General features: G+C 46.2%; 1 protein-coding gene across 4 annotated transcripts in view; it reads right to left on the bottom strand.

Moving 5' to 3' along the window:
* The window catches only part of HEG1 (heart development protein with EGF like domains 1), a 59,103-nt gene that overhangs the window by 8,582 nt on the left and 37,582 nt on the right, over nucleotides 1-12,939 (bottom strand). For all 4 annotated transcript variants that reach the window (XM_063340882.1, XM_063340880.1, XM_063340881.1 and 1 more), the window contains 8 exons: nucleotides 12,019-12,138; nucleotides 10,294-10,388; nucleotides 9,179-9,237; nucleotides 8,530-8,690; nucleotides 6,054-6,188; nucleotides 847-889; nucleotides 698-735; nucleotides 75-162 (listed from right to left, as the gene is read on the bottom strand). In XM_063340882.1, coding sequence (XP_063196952.1) covers nucleotides 75-162; nucleotides 698-735; nucleotides 847-889; nucleotides 6,054-6,188; nucleotides 8,530-8,690; nucleotides 9,179-9,237; nucleotides 10,294-10,388; nucleotides 12,019-12,138 — 739 coding nt within the window. The remainder of the gene's footprint in view (nucleotides 1-74; nucleotides 163-697; nucleotides 736-846; nucleotides 890-6,053; nucleotides 6,189-8,529; nucleotides 8,691-9,178; nucleotides 9,238-10,293; nucleotides 10,389-12,018; nucleotides 12,139-12,939) is intronic.

Raw genomic sequence — 12,939 nt, 5'->3', positions numbered from 1 at the left:
ATGTGAAGCACTAAGTGTGGTGTAACCCACTGAGAGGATGCCAGAGATGACCCGGGGCTGGCGGTGGTACCTACCGGCAGCAGGTGACAATCAGTGCTATGCCCATGATAAGCAGAAGTCCCCCTCCTGCAGCCGCGATCACCACAGTGATGAGCTGATACGCTGCAGACAGGGAAGACAGAGACTCACTTAGAAACAGCGATGTAGTTGCAAATACTAATTTAAACATATCCACAGTCCTCATGCAAAGGGATTAACTGTTTATTTCCCATCTTCCCTCCCTCTCTAAGCAATATCGCCTTAAATTTTCAAGTGAAATGGATGGAGTTTGGGATCTCCTGCTGAAGGAAGAACAAGCTCTTGCTTCTCTGTGGGATGGATTCCCTTCACTGATAGATCAGAATCATTCAAACAACATTTCATGGATTCACCTCTGAATATCTTGCTTCAAGGGTGCCCATTATATGTGCTGTCATGAGAGAGTATCCAGAGAAAGGAGATTTCCTTTCCTTAGGACATAACATTAAGTCAAGTTTCTCAAAGGTCAACAAAATAATTTTTAACAGAAAATGAAGAAACAAAAAACAAGAGTAGTGTGAACCCACTGCATTTTAGACATAGTCATTTGCAATTACTTGTTTCAAATTTCCCGTTTCTGACACTGCGGATATTAAAAGAAGCAAAACTCAGTACTTACGGTTTCCACAGTTGAATCCACCTAAGCCAAATGGGCAGCTGGTAACAGAAAACAACAGGGAGTTTCAGTGGCTTAGTTGTGCTGACAGGTCACTAAAGCAATATTAAGAAGGATGGTGGGGTAGGAGGAGGGCAGAACAGTCACCATACCTCACACAGGTATCATTTTCCAGCTTATATCCATCTTCACAGGCTAAAAACACAGAGGAGAGAAGGGCCGTGAGCACCGCGTAGTGGTGCAGGGGAGGCATTTCCCATCCCCGCTTCCCACGGCAGCCTCACCCCAAACAACCTTGGGGACCAACAAGCCGGTCTGCGCTGCTGGCACAGCAGGACCGCGATGGGCTCTCATGTGATGCAATATCTTCTCTGGTTTAGGCAAAATACCGAGCACGTAAATTCACCTCCCGCTGGCTTTGACAGGACCATTTCAGGGCTTCCCGGCAGAGCCAGCCCAGAGCCTGGCACAGGCTGGGCAGATGGTAATGTAATTCCCAGCAGAACATCATCTTCTGCAAATGGAACCTCGCTGCACACTTTTACTGCTTCCCACAAAATAGCAGTGTAAAAAAGTCTGCGAGTGCCTGCACTTTTTGTTCTGAAACCTCATTTGAACGGTGCTACTTGAGCATTGACTCACATTATCCATTACTTTTAAATGTTAATACTGCAACAAAATGTTACGCAAACGCAGTCGGGGTAACGCAAAGCGGTATGTTATGTTTTGCCTCATGTCACCTTTTTTTATTCTCTGTCAAATTTGGAGCTAAATCAAATTTTGAAATATCATATTTTTGCTGTATGATAGAAATTAAATTTACTAGGTCAAAATAACCCAGAAAACTGCTATGTACAAAATGTTGGTGAAATACTGAAACCATCGCTTCAAAATAAAATAATTTCCGTGCTTATGGACAGCTATCTCATCACCTGCATTGTCTGAGAAAATTACACTACCCTTTTGATGAACGGCAAAGGGGATGATACTTTGGACATACAATTATAAACTTCAGATTACTGATAAAATCACGCTGCCTTTTGCGGCGGCAGTGAAGGTGGTCACCTGAGACAGTTCAGACAGAGACCTGGGGAGGAGTGACATGGATGGAGTCACTTTGGGCAGAGGGACAAGCCAGAGCAGCACGTGAAGCAACCCTCCGGAGTCTGCATGCAAAACATCACCCAGAGGTCTGGGAAATCCCTGCAACGTACTCCACAGGGAATAAAACTAGATTGTTAAGAGAAATAAAACATGCCCATGGATTTTTTTCCCCCTCACACATCTGGCACAGCCAACAACTGTATTTTTGGATGCGCTTAGCAAAGGAGGAGAGGAAGGAAGGAAAGAAAGACAAACGTGCAACTTTGTCCATTAGGATGGGCTGGCAATATCATAGTAAACCAACAGAGAGCACTAGTTTTCTGGCTGGATTCAGAAGTTTATGGCTCTTCCAGCACCAACAAGTGATATTGATGCCAGCAGGGAGCAATGTGACTGTGACCTCCCCCTCATAATACAGGTCACAGAGCTTCCCTAAATTTAATTCCAGTTTCAAATCAAATAGCTGAACTGGAGCTACAGTTTAGAGAACCATCCAAGATTGATTTTAATATTCTCAGTGGCGGACAATCAACCACAACCCTGGGTCAGATGCTCATAAAGTTAATTTCCCCAGCCATTAAAAACATTCACCTTCTTTCTGGTCTGAATTATCCCAGTGTCAAATTCCAGCCTTCGGATGTTTTTTTGCTAGGCTGGGAAAGGTTATATGATCACATTTCTCCTCCTCACCACCAAATCACTCCTTTGCCTTTAACAAAGCCAAGTGCACTGAGATCTTTGAGTCTCTCTGGTTATTGCAGCTTTGCTCTGGATGCTTACAGGTTCTCTTCGCCACTTTTGATTTCTGGTTCCCAGAAATAGATATCACAAAGTTCCCCTCTTCTGCCTGCCCATGCCCCCTAAATGCACCCAGGGACCATACTAGACTTAGAAACCAGAGCTGGGGACCTCTTCTTTACCCACCAAGCCCTCTTCGCAGCTCTACCCAAGTCTCTGCTTTCCAGGAGACGTGTTCTGCCGTGTGCCTGGCACTCTGCTCTTGGCTGCCTGGCCTTGCTTGTGGTCATATCAAAATGCCATTGGCCTATATCCCATTTACTAAGCATCTCGTGTCACTAAGTATGTCATTTACCCTGTGGGGCGTAGCAACTGGCACCAATGATGATGGGGAAGCTGATGTCCATTACAGCTGGTCTTGCGTCTCTTTCTCTGCCCTATATACCCTCACTACTCCTCCACCACCTCTTTTACTCCTTTTACTCCCCCCTGAGCTGTGGATGGGGAGGATGAGGCTCTTTAAATACCCCCCCTGCTGCATCTCATCATGATGCACTGGATTTATTTTTCTCTCTCTAAGATGGTTTCTTTGAAGTCAAGGAAGAGACCAGATGTCACTGGACAAGAGTTAAGAGCCTCAATCATGAAACAGCCTGGGCAAGAGTAGTAAATCCCAAAGGATCCTTGCCTGGCTCATCCATAACACCGAGGCATTAGCAAAATGGGACTGGATGGGTTGCTCCTTTCACTTGCTAACAAAAGCAGACTGAAAACATTATGGAGTAAACGCTCTACCAAAGCGAACCACAAGATCAGGCAATAATGAAATCCTCAGTAAAGCGGAGGGAGGCATCACCTCAACAGCTCGTTGGAGTTGCCTTCTCTAATGAGCGCAGCAGCCCCGTGTACCCCAGTGTCAGCCCCAGCCCCAGCCCACTGCGTGCGTGTTGGGAAGGCCCGGAGGAGCCTGCAGGCAGATGATGGAGCCCAGCGTAATCTCACCCCCTCCACCCTAGCCACGTAACATGTGCAGGACACGTACACCTTGAGCGGTCTCAAAGCTGGAGCCGTGTCTTGGGCAGGAGCAGCCCTGGGACCCCGCTGGCACAGAGCTGTCGGGCCAGGAGGCTCTAGGGGCGGTAAAGAGGAAAAGCAAGATCCTGAAAACATCCATCTCTCTGTCTTATTTAAATGCTCGGTGCTTATGTCTTTTCCTCTCCTCACCCAGCCTTTTCCTGCCACTTTGCTTTCTCCTCTGGCATCTTTCCTGCTCCTTTGAAGACGCTCCCATGAGAGCTCAGGCTGTCACACTCACTCGGCAAGCTTTCGAACATGAGCAGGGAACAGAGGAAAGGCTTAAGTGTCAGGGGCCAAGCAAAGCTATTGAGTCGTGCTTTTCTACTTGGGATTCCTTTGCTTTCACCTTCCTGAAAGAGACTCAGGGGTCTCTTTGGAAACATGCTTTGCTGCTCCTTGCTTAGCTCTAGAAACCCTCTGTACTGTTAAAAATAGCATGCCCTGGAAAAGTTGGCACATTGGGTTTGTTGCCCTTTCTAAAACAGCCCTGAAGATACTGGGAAGATTGAAAACCAGCAACAACCCAGAGATGACACAACTGCATGCCGAGCTCTACCATGGCCAACATGTCCAAACTCCCGTGGCTCGGAGACCCAACCCTTCCTTGGTCCAAGGGATGCTTTTTTGCGCATGCCCTAGGGGACAGACACCACAAGGCAGGACAGAACAATCCCTGAGGGTTGGGGAGGCTGATCCCCCACACCCCGGCAGCTCTCCCAGCCGTACCCGCCTTCCCACGGGGGAGACCGGACAGGGCAGCACAATAGCCATTTCCCTCTTTGCAAATACTATAATTGGAGTTACCGCACCACATTTTCATGACCCACAATGAGGGTCAGATGCTCAGGAGACCTCAGTTCCTGTTTAGTCGCTGAAAGGGCAGAGGATTTCAAAGAGGCTGGTATATTGTATGCTATATTTATCAGAAAATAGCCCTAAATATCAAATGAGGGCCATAGCTTTTCTTTTGAAAAAGCCTTTAAAAATCCCAACCACCTGGATTACCCAGATGGGAACAAAGTGATGCTGAAAATCTGGCATCTTGCTGGGCCGTGGCACCATGCAGTCAGTGCTATCGTCATGCCACTGCACTGCAGCCTAAGTCCCGCATCAACCCTGTTCCTCAGACACTCTCGAGCTCATCAATAAGATGTTTCCTACTGACAGCAGAGAGCTGAAGAGGGAATTGAGGCCCCACTGTGTGCAGGCAGGGTTTTTTTTATATTTTGCACAGCGAACAAGAGCCATAAGTAGGGAGTAACCACATGTACAAGACGTTAGATCTCCTAGCCCTCTGTTATCATCACACCCCAGTGCCTTTCAGGTATTTATCTTGACAACACTGCTTGGCAAAGGACATGGACAAGAAAAATGGAGTAACTCATCCTGGGTCCCCACCATCGGTGATGGAGCAGAAGTTGGGCAAAAGCCTACCAGGTTTCAGCTCAACTCCCTGCTCACTCCATGAGCCCTTCTCTCTCTCAAGGGTAGGTGGAGACAGACAGTATGTCCTAATAAAAATCCTTCCCCCAAGATGAAGGGAGGGAAGGAAAACACAAAGGAAAAAGGTTTCGCTTGGAGCCACAGAGCAGAGGAGAGGCAGGACCATGATCTGGGACCCAGAGATGCCCATCTCTGAGATGTCCATCCCAGAGTCTGCAGCACATGAGTTATTTCCAGACACGTTTTTATCACTCTCTGATCAGATCTGGAATTGACAAAGCATCTCCTCCTATTTCAACAGCATCTGAGCAGACACTGCCAGAAACAATATATAACCACTATTGCAATTCTTACTGATATGTCATCAGAAAACTCCATTTCTTCAGAAGCCCTACAACAACCACTGGAACGAGGGAATGTACACCCTGATCCTACAGAAGTAATTTTGACCACTGGCACAGGGACAAAGACCTTATTTAAAATGTAGCACAACCAGATTTCATGATCTGACGAGTAGCTAAAAAATAATATAACTTTTAAGTTTTAAATTTCTATTAGGAGCACATAAATTCATAATTATTTTCAGATACTTATTTTTAAAATATTGATGAGGTATTAATATAAGCTTGTGAGTTTAAAGCACTTCTCCTAAGTTCGCTGAGAGTTCAGACAAAATCAAAACAGGCAGAGCCGCACGTCATCTCTGCTCTGTGCCACTGAACTGGAGCCCAAAGCAGCCGGGCCCCTTTCTCCCTCTTCTCGATCACCGTGACTCACAGCGTGCTCCAGAAAGAGATAATATTATTCCTAGAGAGAGACAGTATCTTCAGCGTCTGCTGAAAAGTCCCCTAACTATATAAAAGAAATTTGAGCTGCTAATATTTATTCATAATATTGAGCTTCTTGCATGCACGGTGATACAGACACACACTCATTTCCACTGGAACAAAAAGTTAAAGCAAAATTCAGGCAAAATATGCCACACAAAGAGCAATACCTCTGCAGGAGTGGTCCATCTTGTTGTATTTGAAGTACCCGCTTTTGCATTGGCAGAGCGCAACCCCATCGAAGTCGGTGCATTCAGAAGTTTCCTTGTCGCATTCGGGGTCTTTCTGCTTGCACAAGCTGCCGACTGTTGGGAAGAGGCGGCCAACATCAGCGCGGTTCTCTCTGAACCCACCATCACGCACATTTGCTTTCCCCAGGCATCACATTCAGCTCATGTCCTGCTTTAATCTCTTTTCTTTTTTTGTTAAATAACATTTGTTCCATTAGGAGACAGTCAACATTACACTGTCACCATCTCTTGCGTATCTACCATTGTTTGTACAGGCAAATAGAGGGAGCGAATAATAAATGTTTCAGCTCGGAGGCAGAAGGGGAAATGAAAAATAAAAATTTGGTTTGGCTCGAGCTGAAACACATTCACCCCCTGAGACAGTTCAACAAATCAATTTTTAAGTTTATATCAAGCAAAACATTTTGCTCAGCCCAAAAAATTTTTTTCCATTTCAATATTAAGCACTGGATTTTTTCATTTTTCAAAGGAAGAATTTGTCCTTTCATTTACATTACTTTGAAGCAGTGTTTTAATTTAGAAAGTCAGATTTTTTACAATAAGCATTGAGGAAAACTGTGGGTAAATGACAGAAACTGTGTCACTGAATTTACATTGTTTACTGAGAGGTCAGACTAAATGGTATGAACAAATGAAAAAATATTCATGAGAAATAGGATGTTATGGAAAACGTGTCACTCATTTGTCACTCACCTTTTATAAACCTGTCCCTGCTAGATCCATCATCATTATTTTTTTTTGATCTGACATCTTTTCTTTTAAGCACTTACACAAGAACATCACTTGGTTCTCATTCTGCTTATTTTAAGTTAGAAATAGACTTTACAAGAAGCATTGTTTCAGAGGTAACGGCTAGATATAATCTGAGCAGGTCTACCAAAACAATTTAATTTAATCCGTGGTGGAGTGTGGCTTTAAAATACGGCACGTAAAATAAAAGCACACAATAAATATCTCATCTTTGTGTTTACTTTGCCAAAACGATCCGAGGGGTTTCCTGCTAGACCCAGGCTAAGTGCTGACACCCTTCATCCTCAAAGCCAAACCTCGAAGCCTCAAACTCTGAAGTCGTAGAGCTCCTTGCAGGAGCCCATTTTCAAGGGTATTCCCTCACTGCATCCTGCTGGTACCTCTCACGGCTAAATCTCCTCTGTCTCACGGCTAAATCTCCTCTATCGCACACTCATAAAGCAAGGAGCTGGAGGTGCAGGGCAGAGGGCCACCACCTGGGGTCCACCTGGAGAAGGTCCTGCACAGCACTGACGTGCTTCTCCAGGTCTCTCTGTGCCAGACCCACATTCCCCTTTGGCAGGTAGAGGATTTGGTACAGAAATTGAAAGCTCTTAATTGTGAACCATTTTTACACCCTGCAACACTGAAATTGCGCAGGCAGGAGAGTGCAGCTCCCTGCTGTTGTGGTTTTGGTTGGGATGAAGGTGACTTTCTTACTAGCAGCTGGTGTAGTGCAATGTTTTGGATTTGGGATGGGAAATAGTGTTGGTAGCGCACTGGTGGTTTTCGTTGTTGCTGAGCACACCAGGCCTTTTTTGCTCCTCACACCGCCCCACCAGTGAGTAGGCCAGGGGTGCACAAAAAGTTGGGAGGAGACACACACAGGACACATGACCCCAACTGCCCAAATGGATATTCCATACCATTTGTCATCATGCTCAGTATGGAAAGTTGGAGGAAGCAGAAGAAAGGGCAGGGGATGTCATTCAGAGCTATGGTGTTTTGTCTTCCCAAGTAACCATTATGCGTGATGGAGCCCTGCTACACTGGAGATGGCTGAGCACCTGCCTGCCGATGGGAAGTGGTGGATTAATTCCTTGTTTTGCTTTGCTTGCATGCACAGCTTTTGCTCTACCTATTAAACCATCTTTATCTCAACCCACGACTTTTCTTGCTTTTACTCTTCCGATTCTCTTCTACGTCCCACCACTGCATGGTCCTAGTTGCCGGATGGGGCTAAACCACGACACCCGTGTAGCCTCCAGTGGCTCTAATCCACTTCACTGGGGGGATTTGTCTCGGTTTTCACAGCGTTTCCCGGCTCCTGGCTGGGCGGGTGGAATTAAGACTTATGGTTTTTTGATCTGGCCGGGGCCCGGTGTCACATCCCGGAGATGAAAGGCGGCCCTACAATGCCTCTAATCCTGTGCTGCACAATATTTTCACAGAGAGGCAGATTTCTCACACATGTGGCAAAGATAAGGCTCGATATCTGCATCCCTTTTGTACTGCGGAGCTCTTAAGATGACTCCCATTTATATAAGATAAAAAAAGATTCAGAGGGATTTTACCAAACACCAAAATCTTTCTCCCCCTGTTATAAAAGGAGCCAAATAAAACATCCCTTTCCCTTCCCATCACAGTTCCTACAGATGCTATTTACCTCTGTGGAGAGGTTTCAGGCTGGAGATGAACTGGCAGGCTTCGGTGGGGGATTTGCAAGCTCGAATGTAGCTTTTCACGCTGCTGACAACGTCATAGAAAGTCACGTTGGATGCTAAAGAGAACGTGGATTGCACTGAAACATGCACAAAATTTGCCTCCCTAACAGAAAACAAAACAAAACAGCCCTGAGTACCACGGGTCAGTCTGATATCATTGTTAGCACCTTATACATAGGACTCTTATTAATGCACATTATACATAGGACTCATTAATGCAAGCAATGCTTGCACTGCAGACACAATATTGCATACGTACTGAAACAGCCATGCATTGTAACAGACCTCAAAAACAGGACAAACTTACACACAGAAAGATAAATTTGGGGCTGGAAGGGGTGCTGGTAGCTCACTGAAACCAGCCATAAATCCCTCCTGGGCAGCTCACGAGCCCATCCCCAAGCTGCTCAGGCCAGGGGGATGCTACAGGGAGAGCCAGGCAAGGTGGCCAGGCGTTTTCCATGCCCTGCACTACTGCTGAGCCAGATTGCATCAAGCCCAGCACCGACTCAAAATGGAAAACACAGATCTCAAGTTCAACATCCCGAACGCTTGAGTTTCTCACTCTTCCCCTGGTAGCCTTAGCCTTACCTGGTCGCCTTAACTGTGGAGTGGTGGTACCCTGGTAAGCCCGACAGCGATGCATCAAGCTGCAAGGAAGGAGAAAGCAGCTGTTAGTGCCCCAGGGGATGATGGAAAGAAGCAGCCCAGTGGGATGCAGCATGGGATGGCCCTCCTCGGTCACCGACACCATCCCCCGTGTTCACCAGAGCTGCCTGCTCAAGGGGGCTCTGAGCATCCCAGCAGTTCATCTGCTCAATAAGAAAGATGCACCGTACTGTTGCCAGCATGGGACAGCTGGAGTCACCGTTGCACAGCCTTGGAGAAGAACGAAGACCTGGGGGTTTTGTCCTGAGCACCTGCCTGGGGTCCCACTGTACCACCAAGGTAGAGGACGAGCCAGAAGCCAGAGAGGAGAGATCCCTGGGAGAGAGGCTGAGCTCAAAGCCTCCCTCTCCCTGGATCCATGCAGTTGGTTGTGCTGACTCCCCAGCACAAGCCATGCAGGCAGCATCAACGAGATTCACCCCATCTCCCCCTTCCTTTGGCAGCATCTCCAAATCACCTACTCCAAAAAGAGCTGGGATAGCCAGCCCAGGAACTGCCAACAGGACAAATTCATGCATGCTATGATCTGGCTAAATAACGCACAGAGATGTACCTATCCCCAGCCCAGAAGTCTTTTTGGAGCAACAGATAGCACAGCATATTGGGAAGCCACCAGCTCACCCAGGGCTTGCTCTGAACAGATCAGGGGACACATGGTTGCAATAGCGTGACTGGGAAACTCCACCAAAAGGAAGGTATGTATGGGTGGGTGCTGCTGCTATGCTTCATCCCATAGGGTCTGGCTAAGAGCAAGGTGTCACCAGCTGCAGTCCAACCTGCCCCAGCACCTGTGAGATTTACTGTGAGGAGCCCTATCTCTGCTGCTGTCTTGAGAGCCTGGGCACGGCAGGGGAGAGAAGCGTGCTGGGATTTAAAAACGTACATCTCACCAGTCCTTTACATCAGACCAGGATTGTTCAATGATTAAAAAGGCTAAATCCACTCTACAGACTCTTATGGGTTTCCACGACAACCATAAAAGGAGCAAAGGGGACCTGTCCCGTCAGCATTGCCAAAGTCCTGGCAACAACACTCACCATCGACAGGATTTCATCCTCAACATGTAGGAGCTCTGCATACTTCCCATGGGTAATATTAAGCTTCAGGGGGACCTGGCCAATAAATATTCTTACTAAAAAGGAGAATAAGACAAGTTAGTCAGAACACACGTCTCCATGCCATGTGTAGCTGCGGTTTCATCCGCCTTACATCAGAGACTGTCTGCATGGAAAATCCCTTCACTCAACAGATAGAAAACTCAAATCTGACAGTCACTGCCCCCGAAAAGCAAAGTCCTAGCCTTGGGAGTTTTCCCGAGGGTTGCTGCAATGTTCCCACAGCCCCAGTCAAATTCCACAGCTCAATGCTGCTGAACAGCCAGCATTTCACCGCAGAGTTCATACACTTCCTACAGAAACACAGACTAATTTAAAAAGACCCCTAAACCACAAAAAGAGCTGGCTAAGTTTATTAACAAGATAGTTTCAGGTACCAAAGCTATTTATAATAACTTGGGTTAAACCTCTCAAATCTCTTACCCCTCCCTCTCATGGAAGGAAAGCAAATCAGCAAGTCAAAATAAAGCACTGTAGAAAGGACATTTTCATTTTTCAAATTGTTGGACAGAATGAGCAATGACATTTGAAAAGAGGTCCAAAAGATGCATTTTTCCATGCTTAGATTAATATTTGATTCATGGCAGCAGAATGCAATAATCTGAGTTGTCCAGACTCAGAGAGATAATATCCCTAAATCTTGTATTAAGTGTCATGAGATACTCGGTGGAAATGAGAACTCAGAGCTTCAGTTTTATGTTCCACCAGAAAAGCAAATACGGTTGCAGATAACATTATAAAGCCTCCAATTCTTTCCCATTTTTTCCCATCCGCAGAGCCTATCTTAATCACAAATATTATACCAGACAGCTCTAATATAACAACTCCAGGTAAAAATAATCACCTTCTCAGTATTTACATAATCTGCCCATATCCCAGTTCAAAGCATAATCAAAACAACTCTCTAAATTAGAAGCTGACACATTCCAACTCGAAGAAATGTTTCAAAACACCCTTCAGGGACACCTCACCCATGTTCCCTTAGCAAAATTTCCATGCCTCTAATCCTTGATGATTAAGGGTCAGAAGAAACTCTAGCAAAACAAATTCCCCGTTACAATGGGACATTGTAAATCCTTGAGATTGAGAGTCCCTCTAATAGAAAGGAGGGGGTCAGAACCTGAGTTCGAACTAATAACTGTGCTGCATGAAAAATGCTAAAGGTATGAAACCAGACCTTGAGCCTGCAAAGACTTTCACGGCTGCTTAATTTTCCGCACGTGGCTGGTCCCACTGAAGCCAGGTTACACAATAGCCCCACTCACTTCTCCCAAGCCAAGCGCTGCCGCCCGGGTTTGCCGGGCTGGGAGCTACGATAAGCTGCTGAACGCTTTTTGGGGGGTTGTAAAAGGCATGAGGGACACAAGGGGCACATCTGTCCTCACTAACAAGCCCGAGCCCACCGCTCTGTTGCTGTGTTTTTAAGAAACCCTCAGCTATCGCTGTGCCTGCTCCCCAGGGCACCCCAACACGACAGGCTTTAGACACTGCACTTGTACAAACACTAAAAGGCTCTTGTCAAAAGTGATGGTTGGAAGGAACATTAAGTTCCTGAACTAGTCTGAGCCTAGGTTAATTTGTTTTAGACGATTACAGATAATTATTTCCATCTTTTTCTCCCCTGGTTTTTCACTTTTGTTTTCTTACCTAAATTGCACTTTCCTTTTTCTAGCTCATATCCAAGAGGACACTGACAGATATAGGAGCCACGGGTGTTGTTGCAGGTGGCCAGCGCAGGACAAGGGTTGGAGAGACATTTATCCACATCTACAAAAGCAGAAAAAAAAACAGGCTATAGTTACAGAATCACAAAAATCATCAACTGTTGGGCTAAAAAAGATCAACTTGGCTCCTCTCCTGTGACTCCCTGAGCGTTACCAGATGCTTCATTGCATCATTTGCACTTACTATTTATCTGGTTCTTAATTATTCTGTCGGAGCTGAAAGAATAAATACAAACCACTTGCTCTTGAATATTCATTCAGAAGCTCTTGGGATCCAGTGTTGATCCATGTTAATATTAACACCCAGCTTGTCTACAGCACTGCTCATCTGCAGATCTCTGGGTGCTTTCCAAAGACAAACAACCCTACAGTTATGGATGGAGAGACGGAAGAAGGGACCTTGGCAGCCAGAGCTAGACACAGGAGCACGGGCTCCTTCACCAAAGTCCTGCCCTTTTCATCCAAGCCCTGTTTCCATGAACAAAAGCTACTGCTTGAACACTGATGCAGTCTGTAGGTTACCCAGCAATGGTGGAGGCATTCTCAGCTGCCGACACCTCCTTTACCGGGGCTGCAGGCTCCTCCGTGCCAGGTTGGGGTTGCTCACAGCAGTAATATCTGCCTGTGCCACCACTCGTAATGCACGTCCCACTGGGTGAGCAAGGGCTTGGGGAGCAGACACCAACTGTGAAATACGGTGTTTCGGGGCATTAATGACGCTAGTCTCAGGTTCTTCACAGATTCGACAACTCAAACTGCAAGTTCTGGAGAAGATACCCAATACCTCCCTTTGAAAAAAGCCACCTCCTCGTCAAAAATGCCCCTCTTGCATGTGTATCACTCA

The sequence above is a fragment of the Chroicocephalus ridibundus genome, chromosome 7, assembly GCF_963924245.1.
Source record: "Chroicocephalus ridibundus chromosome 7, bChrRid1.1, whole genome shotgun sequence".
Taxonomy (NCBI): Eukaryota; Metazoa; Chordata; class Aves; order Charadriiformes; family Laridae; genus Chroicocephalus; species Chroicocephalus ridibundus.
The sequence above is the reverse complement of the archived record's forward strand: the minus strand, read 5'-3'. Positions and strand labels throughout refer to the sequence as shown.